At 37.9% G+C, this 17,004-nt stretch overlaps 1 protein-coding gene, 1 long non-coding RNA gene and 1 pseudogene across 2 annotated transcripts in view; all 3 read left to right on the forward strand.

The window, feature by feature from the left end:
* Positions 1-1,514, forward strand: part of LOC105157469 (putative late blight resistance protein homolog R1B-17) — a 17,840-nt gene extending 16,326 nt beyond the window's left edge. The window contains exons 3-4 of the mRNA XM_011073877.2: positions 69-1,352; positions 1,447-1,514. Coding sequence (XP_011072179.1) covers positions 69-1,352; positions 1,447-1,514 — 1,352 coding nt within the window. The remainder of the gene's footprint in view (positions 1-68; positions 1,353-1,446) is intronic.
* LOC110011729 lies at positions 1,561-2,954 on the forward strand. Its single transcript, XR_002286795.1, has 2 exons — positions 1,561-1,640; positions 2,589-2,954. It is a non-coding gene; the product is annotated as an uncharacterized LOC110011729 (long non-coding RNA).
* LOC105157470 lies at positions 5,293-7,781 on the forward strand (annotated as a pseudogene).

Here is a 17,004-nt window from a genome sequence, read left to right on the forward strand (position 1 = left end):
TATTGTTAACATGTGTGATGGCCTGCCGCTTCTAATAATGCTGGTGGGTGGAGTTCTAGCAAAAACAGCTTCAACAGGAGAAACAGAGGTGATGCAAAGTTCATGGAAGAAAGTCCCTAAAAGCTTGAAGACATTCGTCCATAGCGACATAGAAACAAGATTCCGGCAAATTGTTCCATTCAGTTACCATGCACTACCGTCTAACTTGAAGCCCTGCTTTCTGTATCTGGGAATGTTTCCTGAAGACTTTGAAATCCCATTCAAGAGATTGATTCTCCTGTGGATTGCAGAAGGGTATATAGAAAAAAAAACAGAGATAAGCTTGGAGGAAATTGCAAAGCAGTATTTGGAGGATCTCATCAGTAGAAACCTGGTAATGACTGACAAATTGAGCACCACCGGTAACATTAAAACTTGTCGTGTCCATGACCTTATACGTGATTTCTGCCGGGGTGAAGCTAGCAAATACTATTTCCAAGAAATACATGGGTATGGTGGAGAACAAGATGCTTATTCAATTTCTTATCTACAATGGATGCGCCACATTGCCATTGATTTCAATAATGTGATCAATTTAATCTCATCACAACCTTATGGTCCACGTGTTCGCAGTATTTTGTGTTCGTCGAGAGAAGAGATCATTTTGCTACCTACGGACGTTTCAGCCATAGCAGATGCTTTCAAACTTACCAGGGTTCTGGATGTTAGGTCCATCAGATTTACTAGATTCCCATTTTACTTAACTCAACTAGTTCATTTGAGGTACATTGCTTTGACCAGTGATTTCAAGGTCCTTCCTGAAGCCATCTCTAAGTGGTGGAGCATACAAACGATTATAGTTTTTACATCGTCACGTGTCCTAGAAATTAAGGCAGACATATGGAAGATGGTTCATCTAAGGCATTTGGAAACCAATGCATCGATCATCTTATGCAAGGCAGGAGCTGGTGGCAACGGAGAAAAAATCCAAACACTTCTCAACATATCACCTCAAAGTTGCACAGATGACTTATTCGAAAGGGCTATCAACCTGAAGAAATTGGGCATCCGGGGGCAACTAACCATGCTACTCGATGACAAGGGTGGTTCTACTACATTTGATAATTTGGGAAAATTGCAACAACTTGAGAAGTTGAAACTATTGAATGATCTCCATATTTATCCAAAAGAAGCTAAATTGCCTGGTCTTCCTCCACCTCACAGATTCCCACCGAAACTGATTAGCCTGACACTATCATATACATTACTTGGTTGGGAGCAAATGTCTATCCTTGGAATGTTGGAGAATCTCAAAGCACTCAAGTTGAAAAATGATGCATTCACTGGAGAGCGTTGGGAAGCAGCTGATGGAGGTTTTCAACAACTTGAAGTCTTGCAAATTGAGTATGCAAATTTGGTTTTCTGGGAGGCTTCAAGTCATCACTTCCCTAAGCTTCAACACCTTAGTCTTAGGAACTGTGAGGAACTTAAAGCACTTCCATTCGGCCTGGCAAATGTATCAAGCCTCCAAGTAATAGTTTTACACCGTACCACAAAGTTAGCAGCTGTTTCTGCCAGGGAAAGGCCGACAACAAAGGAAGAAGATTGAAGCTCTCTATTTTTCCTTCTTATGAATGATATGTTCTCATTTGCTTTAACAAGTAAGTAAGAACTTTCATTTACTTTGTCTATTTAGTTCCACTTGTATGCTCTATGTGTTAATGTCCATTATACAATTAGGTCCCTATCTTTTTCATTGCCTATTATAAGTAAGTTACAAAGAAGTAGAACCACTAATGTCTAGTATGTTCAAATGCTCTCTTTTCTTCAATTCTTAATTATCCAAACCATTTCATTCATTAATAAAAATGAAACATCAAATTCCAATTCTACTCTTCAAACTATATTTCATCTGAATTTTTAATTGTATCAGAACAAAATTTTACTGAACGGATAATCTAGTGTCTCATATTGTGTAAGAAAGTAGCTTGTCTTAACTGAAGCTGTGAACCATGCATGCAACTGGATATACATACTTCAGTCATAACAATATAATTAATCCTCTCCACAGCACACTAGTTTCTAGTTTAAAAGGAAAATTTTTCCCAAAATATTTGTTCCATTTGTGTGGCAGGCAAAGCTAGCAGAGCATGCCAACAGTTTAGCCTCATCGATGAGCAGTCGTCACATGGAGCTATCTTATCCTAGTTTCTTCACTAGTCAGACTCCAAGTAGATTTCCACCTTATGTATGACTGTGGTTGTCAAAACATCATATTGTTCTTGAGATATTTATTTGTGACATCTTCTATTTTTTGCTTCATGCTTCAATTGTATCCAATGTAATCTTCGTATAGTGCCCAATAAAACCCTCCGTCTTCTGTTTATTCTCGCGTCCCCTTTTTATATCAAAAGCGTTGTGCTGTTGTAAATCTATCCACCCTCAACCACTTGTAACGATCTTTGGTGGAAACAATAGGCGAATCATGAATGGCATAAAGTATCTGTGAACAACAAGTGTGAGCCTCATGCTGCCATCTTTTAATGAAGATTATACCTTTCGTTTTTAGCAAAATTACTCCTAATCACATAGATTTATTGCCTTTTCAGCTCAAGAGATTTGATGAGGAGTAAAGATGGAAAAATTGAGCTAAAAAAGAAAATTGAAGGCATTTAAGAAGGAAAGAATAAATCCTGACAGATTTGCTGATCCGACTAAGCGTGCCCACGCTCAATGCCCTGGTCAATGCCGAAGAACAAAGAAAAGATACGATTTGCGAGGAAGAAAAAGAAATGATTGTCGTATGATTTTGGAAAGAATCTTTTGGATATTTGGCTGATGTAAAAAAGTGATTTATTAACTTTTTAGAATCGATTTTGTACTTAATCACCCCCTATGTCTAGATTCATAGAATGTTTTAAGTATAAATAGGAGAACCTCTCAATTCCATGGCTATTGATGATTTTATCTTCATATTCTCCCATAGTTTTAATACATTACCTAGTTGTTAATGGAATTTCAGTTCTTCTTAGTGTGTTCTTCTATTAAAATGTCAGGTTAAGGTGATTGTTTGATTCCTAAATGTTGTGAGGTCTAATTTATGCTTACTACTCTCGTTAAAATAGGTATTCATATTGTTCTCTGTGCTCTTACAACAAACATCTGATTTATGAATAATGTAGGCAGTTGTTCATTATCAAGAAGGTTGTTTAGCTAATTAAACTTTACAAATCCGTTTAATTGTTCGTTTAGTTCAATACTCAGTAGCAATATAGCATGATTAATTATATCAAAGTAGTTAGTTATCTTATGGGGAATGTATGATCTAATTTAAACGAATTATCCTTGTAGGAATTTGTTAGTTAGAATTAGACCTTTCTAATTCTTAATACTGTTGATGGATTAAATCTTGTGGATGATCTCAGGGTTGTCCATTGATTAGGGATCTACCCGGTCGTAACTTGGCTAATGAAAAGGTAAGCAAAGGTGAGGTCATTAGGTCGTACCAATAATCATAACTAGTTTATTTATTTAAATGAGTGTTATATTTGCATCAATGATCACCAATGGGATCGAGTATGAACCCAACCTTAATCGAAAAAGTCTTCTCCTATATTTACCTCTTCTAATTTTATTAGCTCTTTAGTTTAATTTAATTTTTATTTTTATTCTTCTTCACAATCTAAACCCCCAATTAGTTTTATTTTTGAAGGAATCGATTTAAAGTCCATCCCTGAGGAATCAACCCTACTCCCACTTCTACAAAAGTGTTCGTAGAAATTATTTTTGGTGGTCTCGACACCCATCAAATTTTGGCGCCGTTGTGGGGGATGTGTTTTTAAGTAGATTTGTTTTTCTTTTTACTTGATTCTTATCGTTATTGATGACAAGGTCTTCTCGTGCAGGTAAACAGAATACGACCTTGAGATCAAGAAGACTGCATGAAGACTTTGTTGGGAGACCAAACAACATACTGAAGAGACATCCGTTACCTACAAAGGCAGAAGAGACGTAACATTGGAATTTGCAGAATTCTCTAATGAATCCAAAGAAGAAGTCATGGCTTTAATTCCCGAAAGGACAATCAAGGATATGACTTCACCTGATCAAAACCAACAATCACTATGCATTGAATACCCAAATTTGGAGGTAAATTTTGAATTAAAATCTGAATTAATTCATTTATTTCCTACTTTTCATAGTCTTGCAGGCGAAGATCCACATAAACACTTGAAGAAATTTCATGTGGTCTGCTTTGGAATGAGACCACAAGGGATTACCGAAGAACAAGTTAAACTGAGGGTCTTTCCTTTCTCTCTTACCGATCAAGCTAAGGATTGGCTGTATTTCTTACCTTCAGGATCCATCACGACTTGGAATGATCTCAAGAGATAGTTTTTTAAGAAATATTTCCTTGCTTCATGAGCCACAACAATCAGGAAAGAGACCGGCGAAATTCGCCAATTTGTAGGAGAAAACCTTTGTGAATACTAGGGAAGATTCAATCAATTAGTAGAAAGCTGCCCTCACCATCAGATCCTAGACTACTTGTTGATTCAATATTTCTATGAAGGTTTGTCAAGAATGGACAAGAAATTGATAGACGCAGCCAGTGGAGGCGCACTGTTCAATAAAACCCGAATGAAGCACGTAATCTGATTTCAATCATGACATCCAATACACAACAGTTTGGAGTCAGATAGATGATCTGCCGAGAAGGAGTAACGAGGTAAGTGTGACTACTATTGATGATTGTTTGAATAAACTCACGTCTCTTGTGGAAAAAATTATTGCAGAAAAACATCAACAAGTCAAGGCATGCAGCATATGCACTTTGAAGGAGCATGCCACTGACATGTGCCCAACTATTCAAGAATCACCCACCAAACATGTTGATGCCGTAGGGGGATTCACAGGACAACAATAGAGGAAGTATGACTCTTTCTCCAACACCTATAACCCAGATGGAGGGATAATCCGAATCTGAGTTATGGTACCCAATCTCAACACTTTCAAAGACCCTAATACAAACCATCTATGCCACCTCCTCCACCCAATCCCAAACCAAGTCCGTCTGTTGAAGCTATGATGAAAGCACTTGTTACCAATAGACAGCAATTCCAACAACGAACCTAGCAAATTCGACAACAGACTCAAATGAGCATTCAGAATCTGGAATCTCAAATTAGTCGACTGGCATCATCTGTTAGTAAACTGGAGTCCCAAGGTAAATTACTTTCCTAGTCTGTCATTAATCCTAAACAAAGTGCTAGTGTTATTGTTCTTCGCAGTGGAAAGGAGTTAAAAGAAAAAATGGATGAAAATGGCACTAAACGTGGACACGCTCTGAAGAGAAAGCTAGACAAAGAGATTAAAGTTCCACAAGAGCAAATCGAGTCCAAAGAAGGCCATTCGAAGGTATGGATGACTAGACCTCCCTTCCCGGAAAGATTCACCAAAGCCAAGAAGGAGGAAGAAGAAACAGAGATTTTTGAGACCTTTCGCAATGTGGAAGTAAATATTCCCTTACTTGATGCTATTAAGCAAATACCTCATTACAAAAAATTTCTCAAAGAACTGTACACTAATAATAGAAAACTCAAAGGAAACAAATGGGTAAGTGTGGGGGAAAATATGTCTGCAATCTTCCAACAAAAACTACCGTCAAAGTGTAAGGACCTAGGTACATTTTCCATACCATGTAATATTCGTTTGATTGGCATGAAGAGAGCCATGTGTGATCTTGGAGCTTCAATTAATGTTATGCCCCTCACCATTTTCAAGTCTTTAAATGTTGGCCCATTAAAGGAAACAGAGGTTGTCATTCAACTTGCGGATTGTTCAATAGTTTACCCTAAAGGAGTTTTGGAAAACATTCTAGTGCAGGTAAATGAGTTAGTTTTCCCTACCAATTTTTACATGTTGGATATGAGGGAGGTGAACTCCCCCAATTCCACGTCAATCTTGCTAGGGAGACCATTTCTCATGACAACTGATATTTATGAAATCCATGAGGTACCCAACTGATATACCAACTGCTCTTCTTGTAGATATTTTTGTCCCCCTTTCCATAATTTTGTAGCAACTAACGATGAAGATCATGTGAAATTTGTATTGGAAGAGAGTCTCACGCTAGAAAAAGTAAAAATTCTAGAAGAAAACGTGGTCATAAATCCAAGCATCGGTGAAACCGTATTTGAGCTTGAAGCTCTCCGAATCCTGCCTCGCAGTCTTGCTTTCATTGAATTACCGCACTCTCATGCTGAAATTGTTCGCTCTATATTGCAGGCACCCGCATTGGAATTGAAGGAGTTGCCAAAACACCTAAAATATGTCTTCTAGGAGAGAACAATACATTGATGGTAATCATCTCAAGCAAACTCACCAATCTTGAGGAGGAAAAACTGATTTGAGAGCTTCGCAAATTCCGAGAAGCCATTGGATGGACCATCATGACATTAAGGGATTAAGCCTTCTACTTGCATGCATAGGATACTCCTGGAGGAAGGGACTAAACCTTCAAGAGAAGCTCAACGCCGACTTAACCTTTAATGATGGAAGTGGTAAAAAAGGAGATCTTGAAACTCCTTGATGCATGTATGATCTTTTCAATCTCCAATAGTGAGTGGGTAAGCCTGACTCAAGTGGTACCTAAGAGAACAAGCATAACTGTAGTTGAAAATTCTTTTGAAATTTGGTGCCTACTCGTGTTCAAAATGGTTGGCGAGTCTGTATTGATTATAGAAAACTTAACGCTGCCACGAGAAAAGATCATTTTTCACTTCCCTTCATAGATCAAATGTTAGAAAGGTTCGCTTGTTGTTCTCATTATTGTTGTCTTGATTGATATTCAGGTCTCCATCAAATTCCGTTGGCCCCTGAAGATCAAGAGAAAACCACGCCTGCCTTTTTGGAACTTTTTGCTTACAGAAGAATGTCCTTTGGTTTGTGCAATACGCCCGCTATCTTTCAAAGATGCATGGTTAGTATCTTCTATGACTTTGTTGAACAATTCATTAAAGTTTTCATGGACGATTTCACTGTTTATGGAAATTCATTTAAAGATTATTTGGACAAATTAATCAAAGTCCTTGGAAGATGCATAGAAAAAAAACATCATACTAAACTAGGAAGAATGTCATTTCATGGTAGACCAAGGTTTAATTTTAGAGCACATCGTATCCTCTAGGGGTATAGAAGTAGATAGGTCTAAGATAGACGTCGTAAAATCTTTGCCTTACCCACCAGTGTGCTGGAGATTCGTTCCTTTCTTGGTCATGCAGGATTTTATTATCGATTTATCAAACCCTTCTCAAAGATTGCCCAACCATTGTGTGCATTATTGCAAAAGGAAGCAAATTTTGACTTCAATGATGCTTGTGCAAAAGCCTTCAATAAGTTGAAAGATTCCCTGACTTCAGCACCCTTGATCCGAACCCCTGATTGGAACCATCCATTTGAGATAATGTGTGATACTAGCAATCTACCATTGGGGATGTCCTAGGCCAAAAAGAATGGAAAAGAGCCCCACTTGATATACTATGCTTCACGGATGTTGGATAGGGCTCAAAGCTACTACACGACAACGGAAAAAGAACTTTTGGCTGTCGTTTTTGCTTTAGAAAAATTCCGCCACTATTTACTTGGAACTAAAGTTGTTGTGTATTCTGACCATGCAGCATTGAAATACTTGTTGTCAAAGAAAGATAGAAAGTCCTGACTCATAAGATGGATATTGTTGCTGCAAGAGTTTGACCTAACCATCAGAGACAAAACGGAGCGGAGAACCTCGGAGCTGACCGTCTTAGCCGGTTGGTCACCGACGGAAACCTGCCACTTTTGAATGATGCCGTATGCACTGCAAGAGTTTGACCTAACCATCAGAGACAAAACGGAGCGGAGAACCTCGGAGCTGACCGTCTTAGCCGGTTGGTCACCGACGGAAACCTGCCACTTTTGAATGATGAGTTCCCGTATGCACACCTTAACACCGTTCAAGGAATCACCCCATGGTATGCTGACATAGTCAATTAGTTATCGATATTTTGCCATGGGATTTGTCTAGGGCAAGAAAAGACAAAATCAAAAGTGATGCCAAATACTATGTGCGGGATGAGCTTTACTTGTGGAAGCTTTGCTCGGATTAAATCATATGAAGGTGCGTACCCAAAATTGAGATCCCCTCCATTCTTGAATTTGGTCATTCATATGCATGTGGTGGTCATTTTGGAACAAAAAGGACGGCACGAAAAGTGCTAGAGTGTGACTTGTTTTGGCCAAATATGTTCAAAGGTGCATATTAATTCTGTAAATCATGTGAAAATTGTCAAAAAGTGGGAATTCTTGGTCCTCGCAATCAAATGCCCCTTACCCCAATACTTATGTGTGAGGTGTTTGACGTATGAGGAATATGGGCCCATTCCCACCTTCCTTTGGCAAATCTTATATTATTTTAGGAGTAGATTATGTGTCAAAATGGGTGAAGGCAAAGGCTACTAGAGCTGACGACCCTAAAATTGTTATGGAATTTGTCAAGGCTAATATTTTTGCAACAAGTTGATCGACACATTGTTTAAGAAATACAATATCACCCATCGAATTTCGACTGCCTACCATCCCCAGACGAATAGTCAAGCGGAAGTTTCCAATCGGAAGTTTTCAATCGGGAGATCAAATCCATATTTGGGAAAATAGTGAACCCCAACCTAAAAGATCGGAGTACACGCTTGGATGACGCACTTTAGGCTTATCGTACGATGTACAAGACTCCCATAGGTATGTCTCCATATCGTTTGGTTTATGGTAAATCTTGTCACCTTCCTGTCGAACTTGAGCATAGGGCATATTGGAAAATCAAGCAATTCAACTTGGCAATAGATGAAGCGGGAGGACAAAGAAAGTTGTAACTACAAGAACTTGAGGAGATACAGAATGATGCCTATGAGAATTCAAGTTTATAAGGAAAGGGCCAAAGCATTCCATGAATGTGCCATTTCAAAAGGAATTCATTATTGGGCAAAAAGTTCTACTCTTCCACTCTAAACTCAAGTTGTTCCAAGTAAGTTGCGTTCTCGATGGGTTGGACCTTTTATTGTCACTAATATCTTCCCTCATGGTGCAGTGGAAATCAAAAGTCCAATGACACATAGGGTGTTCAAGGTGAACGGACATCGACTCAAGCCATTCTACGAGGATTTTCAAGCACTAACCATTGTAAAAATTCAACTCATGGAGCCCACCGTCAGCTAAGTACACTCCTCTCAGTCTAGCCAAAGACGTTAAAAGAAAGGCGCTACATGGGAGACAACCCATGAATCTTCTATCCCTTCTCCTCTTTTTTGTTTCATTTCATTTTAGTGTCAGTTTGTTTATTGAGTTTTGCAAAGTGTGCCAACATTTAATGAAACATCCAAATCTATCTGGAATCCCAACCTGAATAGATTTATTGATTTCATTACGCATGCCCACGTCAAAATGATCATCCTAATCTGTCTAGCTCACCCCGCAAGAACAGATTTGTTGTTTCCTTTAAGCGTACTCACGCTTAATGAGACGAAGTAGGCTGTCAAAAACACTTTAACACACCCACTTTTGTTTATTTTTCTTTTTATTTTAATTTATTAATTAATCAAAAAAAAAGGGGAGAAATCAAAAATTCAAAATAAAAAGGGGGAAGTGGGTCAAAATCTTCTCTACCCTAATTTCTTGCTTTGACCAAGACTCCTTGTCCCTTAAAACTGCTCACCCGCCGCGAAGAACCCGCTATTGTCGTCCTATCGTCGTTGCTACTTCCTGTTGCGAAGCCCAATGTCACAGCCATCGTTGCTTCGCCACCTCTAACCACACACGCGACCCGCAACGAGAAACCTCGCTTGCCCACTGTCACTGCCTCCCGTCACGAAGCCAAACCTCGCTGCCTTCGCTGCTCCTCCACCTCTGACAGCACATAAGACCCCTGACGAGAAGCCTCGCCTACCCATCGTCGCTACTCCCCACCTCACATGCCTACCCAACACCGCTATCTCCTCCAGCGGTGCATGACTTCCCTTTTTTCATCTCTATATCTTCTATTTTTTTTATTTCTTTTCTACTATACTTTGTATAGAGGTAATCGGAGATGAGTAGCCACAAAAGAAATCAAGAGGACGGTTCTTCTTCAAGATCAGGACCTGGTTTCCGTAGCACCCATTGCCCGAGCATTCTTCTACCATCCACCTGAGCACTTAGTGGCAACCTTCAATTTACAACACGTGCCGCCAAAAATCGGTATAACCTACTCTGTACCCGAAATATTTCACCTTGCAAAATACTACACATTAACACTTTAAGAAATTTTCATGGTCTCCAGAGTAGTAATTTCATGATTGAAAATATTGGTTGGCGTTGCTTCTTCGATTGTACTGAGCACATTTACATTGAACTCACATGAGATTTTTACAACACTTTCGAATTTATCACTGCACCATCACTCATGTTGGATACTCCGGGAGTAGTTAAATTTTGCTTGTATTTTACAACTGTTGAATTAGTACGCACTCACGAGTACAAAAACTCTTTATGTGATTACCGTGATGACTTTAACCCTGTTAAGGAATGGCATAAACTATCCACAAATGCTCTCACGTACTATCCTAGCAAGTCTAAAAGTCACTATTTGAAAAACCCTATGCTCAAATATGTGCATCGCTTTCTTGCTTTCAATTTTTCAAGTCGAAGAGATACGTCGGGTATTTGCTCCAAGGTTGAATTGTATTTTTTGTGGTGTATGTTGCATGGCATTAAGGTTAACCTTGGATTTTGGCTAGCAACACAGTTTCAATCTTCTATGAACAGAAATCGAGCTTCAATCCTTGGTTCCTACATCACTTTAATTGCAATTAATCTTGGTGTTTTTCATTTTAACAATCATAATCTCCAAATTGCTTGTGAGCTTGAGCCGTTGGACATGGCTAGTTTGTTAGAATGGGCCTGGCACTCGCAACGGTGGGTCTTTTGAGTTTGTTGATGCAGGACACTCGCTTACCAGAGGCACCTCTTCCACCTCACAACCATCTCGCAACAATGAATCTGAAGAGGATGAGGACATCGACGAAGGAGAGGACGATAGCAACGACCAAAGCAATGACGAGGAAGGAGAGAGCGAGGAAGAAGAAAGCAATGAAGAAGAAGAAAGACATGAGGAAGCCAAGATGGAAGGATCTAACTCACCAAACCCACAACAACAAACGACCCTAAACGACATTGCTTGACGCATTGCTCGTATAGAGGCCAAACTTAATAGATTGATTCGAGTAGATCTGGTTGACGCCGAGGCGTCCACCCACGCCATGACCACTTGACGACATGCACTCGGTGACGCTTTCTTAACCCTCTCAATTTTAATTTTCATCCTTGAGTTGCATGTCATTCTCCACATGGAGAGCAATGTGGATTTTGGGTGTGGGGGTATGGTTGTTGTTGGTTGTTGAGCTTATTAAATTCTGATAGATGTGCTTGGTGCATGGTGGAAATTTTTTTGATGTGTTGGATGAATGTGCTTGAAAGTGCTTGTTTTTGTTTTGATGGATGGGCTTGGTGAAAATTTTTCCTTTTCTTTTTCGAGTTTACTTGAGATGATGAGTTTTTTGGAAAATCTCTTAATGATTGATTTTTGTGGAAAATTTTTAGCATGATTGATTCTTTTCAATTTTGGACCACTCTTGGCTTGATGACATTATGTGCAAAAAGAATACATGTTTCATATTTGAGGATAATTCACGGTTGAAAACTTGTTTTTACTACGATAACTTGAATCGAAATCTTTTTATACGAAATTAGTGGACTAAACATACCTTAGTGGACTAAACATACCTTGTGAGATTTTGGGCCTAATATATCATGAAATATTTCATTCTTTTATGAGAGAAAAATACTTCTATGACTTTGTCTTCCTAGAACTTGCCTTGAACCACATCGAGACCACATAAATGTGCAGGTATTTGGATATGATTAAGGCATTAGAATTAAAACCACTTTCGGCCTTTATTGACCACCACATTACATTTTGACTTTAGTGAACCCACTTGAGCCTTTTAGATTTATTTTATTGATATAACCCATCATATATGAACCTATTTCGTCATTTGTTTAACCTCTTGATTTTGACCCTTCCCAAGATTATTAGAGCATCAAGAAAAATGAGTTTATATTCAAAAGAATGGTTCTCAAGGTGAGGGTTTGGCCATTGTGATCTTTGTGCTCAAAAAGATATATCTCGAAATGAGTGTGGTGGTTTTAAAATTGTGGTTTTACACTATGTGGGAGCTAACATCGTTTCCTTGTTCTATGCATATCACAAAGAAAAAAAAAAAAGAGAGAATGAGAGAAGAAAAAAAAGGGTGGGAAGAAAAGACAAAAATGGTGAAGAAAAGAAAACAATGTTCTTGCCACAAAAGAAAAAAGTGTAGAATCTCTCCAAAAGAAATAGCGAGACATAGTTCAAGAAGTCAAAAAATTTGGGGGATTGAATGAATAGATGAGTAACTTTTGAGAGCTTCGATTCATTGTTCACTCAATTTTTTGGTGCTCTAATTGATTTCTTGGAACTTAACCTCATTATCCTTAATATCCTACCCCCAAACAAAAGCCCCATTACAGCCAAAATCAAAGATCTTTTGATCCATGTGTGTGTATATTTCAAAGTGGTGGAGATGTGGTATATAAGCAACCTTATGGTGAAGCATTTATCGTAGTAAATATCGAGAGAAATCCTCAAACCATATACACTTGAGAGAATGGAAAGCGGTGAGAAAGAGACCACTAATTTTGTATGATTGATTTTGATTGGTAATTATGCGAGAACTTGTTTCAAAGCATGTTGAGTTGTCTTTTCCATGAAATAAGTCATTTGCTTTGCACACAGTTACAACTTGCCTTGAGTATGTTTGATTTTGGAGGGATTTTTTAATGCATAACAAAAAAGGAAAGATGCAATTTGTATGGAAGAAAAAGGAATGATTGTCCTACGATTTTGAAAAGAATCTCTTGAATATTTGGTTGATGTAAAAAAAAGTGATTTATTAACTTTTTAGAACCGACTATGTACTTAACCATTCCCTATGTCTAGATTCGTAGGATTTTTTTTGGCATAAATAGGAGGACCTCTCAATTTTATAAGGATTATTGACGATTTTATCTTCATATTCTCCCTTAGTTTTAAAACATCGCCTAGTTGTTAATGGAATTCCACTTCTTCTTAGTGTGTTATTCTATTAACATGTTAGGCTAATTTTCTTATTTTATGATTAAGGTTAGGTGATTGATTGACTCCTAAATGTTGTGAGATCTAATCCATGCTCATCACTCTCATTAAAATAGGTATTCATGTTGTTCTATGCACTTTTATCACAAACATCTTATTTATGAATAATTTGGCCAGTTGTTCATAATCAAGAAGGTTTGCTTAGCTAATTGAACTATAAAAATTCATGTAATTATTTGTTTAGTTCAATACTCAGTAGCAAAATAGCATAATTAATTATGTCAAAGTAGTTAGTTATGTTATGGAGAATGCATGATCTAACTTAAATGAATTATCCTCGTAGAAATTTGTTAGTTAGAATCAGGCCTTTCGAATTCTTAATATTGTTGATGGATTAAATCTTGTGGACGTTCCCAAGGTTGTCCATTGATTAGGGATCTAGCTAACGGTCGTACCTTGGCTAATGGAAATGTAAGAAAATGTGAGGTCGTTAGGTCTTATCAATGACCATAACTGGTTTATTTATTTAAATGAGTGTTATATTTGCATCAATTATCAACAATGGAATCGAGCATGAACCCAACTTTAATTGGAAAAGCCTTCTCCCATATTTACATTTCCTAATTTTATTAACTTTCTAGTTTAATTTAGTTTTTATTTATTCTTATTTACAATCAAAATCTCCCCAATTATTTTTATTTTTGAAGGAATCAACTTAAAACTAATTCTTGAGGAATCGACCCTACTCCCACTTTTACAAAGTGTTTGTAGGAATTATTTTTTGTATTCTCAACACCCATCACTTACTAATACTAAGGCCACTACAACACCTTTATCAGCTGAAATTAAGTTCTCAATAGAAGCAGGAAATCAGATTTCTAACCCAGAAGTGTACGGAAGATTGATAGGAAGATTGCTCTACTTGGGATTCACCAAGCCAGACATTTCACATACCTCTCAACAGCTTAGCCAATTCATTCAGAATCCCTACAAACAACACATGGATGCAACACTGCATTTAGTGAAGTATCTTAAACGGACTCCTTAGGAGCCTTTTCTTCCCAACTGAAGAGGATTTCACTTTGAAGGCTTACAACGATGCGAATTGGGCAGCTTGTATAGATACTAGAAGTTCACTTATAGGATTTGCATATTTCTTGGTTCAGCATTAGTGTCCTGGAAGACTAAGAAACAGTGTACAGTATCTAGATCAACTGCCGGAGCAGAATATAGAAGTATGGGAACAACAACATATGCACTAACTTGGATTCATAACCTTATGCAAAATCTTCATGTGGTTGTTCCTACTCCAATTCCATTCTTTTGTGATAATCAAGCAGCATTTCACATTGTTGCAAATCCAGTATTTCATGAGCGTACAAAGCTTTTAGAAATCGATTGCCACCTTGTTAGAGATAAATACAAGGATGGATTTCTAGCTCCATCTCATCTGTCTTCAAAGGCTCAACTTGCATATGTGTTCACAAATCACTTACAGAACCTGTGTTTCTAGTACATATCTTCAAGTTGGGTTTGATCACCATGTCTCCAAGTCGCACTTGAGGAAGGGGTGAAGAGATTTTAAGCATTCTTGCCTTAGTCCAACTTAGTTGACTTCACAACTACAACAGCTCTCTATTCGTGTCTTATTGAAAAAGGTGACTTAAAGTGCTAAATGCTTCTTACGTTTTTGTTAGTAGTGTTACGTTTTTTTCCTTTGCTTCTTTGGCCCCTTCTCTGTAAACACGTGGTTTACTTAAAATGTTGGCAGCGTTTTATTAGAGTTTTGGCCATGCTTCTTGGACGGTTGACAGGTTGATACTTCAACTTTCTTTGCACAACAATTGTATCCAATTACAGTTAATTAACTGCTTTAAGAGAGATGCTTTATATATATTGGTTTGAGAGTGATTCTTGAATATACAGCAAAACTTTTCTTCAATGGCTTCCCCTTCTTTTCCACCAAAATTGTGTTTCTTTGCAAGCATTACTTCATAATATTTTCTCCTGTAATATAATGTCATCAAGATAATTGTATAGCAACTTTCAAGAAATTCACACGTCTAGAGCTTAAAGAATGAAGAATCTCTCTTTAGTTTGGAAATTCTTGCTTAGATCAAGTTTGACAACCTCAAACCAATGAAATAGCGAGTGTTATTGCACTTTCCATTTGATTGGTATCATTTGATCTTTGTCTATCAGAGCAAACGCAACTTCAATTACTTGATCAACATTGAACGTGTTGTTCTAAAAAGTGGGGAAGACAACATCACAGTGACATGGTCACTCAACAACACCTTCCCAGCCGGAATAGATTTTGACTACAAGACGGTAAAAATCAAGCTTTGCATACATTAGGCTTTATGATATCTGTGTTGTGTAATAGCAAATCATGTGTTTCATTACACGATACTTTATGACAGTTGGATAAGCCAAGCAGCTTCAGACATATAACTTATTAGAAGTAGGTATAGATGGAGGAATAAGAAACACTACTAAACCGCACAAATATATATATATATATATATATATATATAGAATTCATAACAACAGATTGTGTTGCATGGATTAAATTGGCAGCAATGAATAACAGTATTCCATTGAAGCGCAATGAAAGTTACAACAAGAACTCTGTTTAAGAAAACTGTTCAAGAAAAGAAAAGAACTTGATGATGAAAGTAAAATACAGCAAACGTATTTATCAAGAAGAGGGATAAATAACTAACTAACTAACTCTAACCAACTAACCGATTATCCAAACGGTTACTTAAAAATGTAAGTCCAGAAACACGACTTAATAAGAGAAAAAAAGCAATTCTGAAGTCAAGCCTTTTCTTCCTCTGGTACACGCCTGAAATGGTCCTGCTTCTGTTCAAGTTTCATCTGCAATATTAGTGTTCTGCAACTTAACACCCCCCCTTGCAAGCTGGACTTGGTGGCAAGGAAACTAAGCCCAACTTGGAACGTAGATGGAGGAATGCAGCACCTTCCAATGGTTTAGTGAAAATATCAGCAATTTGCTGCGTAGACATCACATAATTAGGTTGAATGATTCCTTCTTTGTATTTGTTCCTCACAATGTGGCAGTCGATCTCAAGGTGTTTAGTTCTCTCGTGGAACACAGGATTGGTCATTATGTGTAATGCCGCTTTGTTATCACAAAAGAATGGTACAGGTGCGTTCGCTGAAACTCCAAAGTCATTTAACGGGTACATAATCCAAGTTAATTCACAGACTGATTTGATTTGAAAATTGAATGTGGAAAATTGGTGGACATAACCTACCTAGAGAGGAATTTTGAGCCTATACACTCATGAAAATCTACAATTTTTTCTTTTCTTGAGAGATAATGCTTCATGATTTTGTCTTCCTAGAACTTGCGGGATGAAGGATGTGATGAGGAGGGCGTTCAGACCATGGATACATTGAACATGATGGTTGAACATCTCCAAAAGATGGCCACCGGCGATTTTGGCGGTAACTTGAGGCGCCGCCCTACCCTAGGGTTTGCAAGCGCAAAATCAAGCGGCTCTCATGGTGAACATGGATCGATCTCCTTCAACAAACGTTGGTCTAGACCCAAGCATTTGTATTGTAAATTTGCTAAGCGTAATAATAACTACAAGTTAGTATTAAAGGAAAACAAACATGTTTTAATAAAACCGTGGAAAACAGTGCAAAACAAAAAACACTCTCGCCTATGGACTCTTACAATTCTCTCTCTCCGAATTCACACACTAGCACACCACGAATTACACACACACAACCCCTAGGCTCTAATTCGA

This window comes from Sesamum indicum, linkage group LG3 (genome assembly GCF_000512975.1).
Source record: "Sesamum indicum cultivar Zhongzhi No. 13 linkage group LG3, S_indicum_v1.0, whole genome shotgun sequence".
Lineage (NCBI taxonomy): Eukaryota > Viridiplantae > Streptophyta > Magnoliopsida > Lamiales > Pedaliaceae > Sesamum > Sesamum indicum.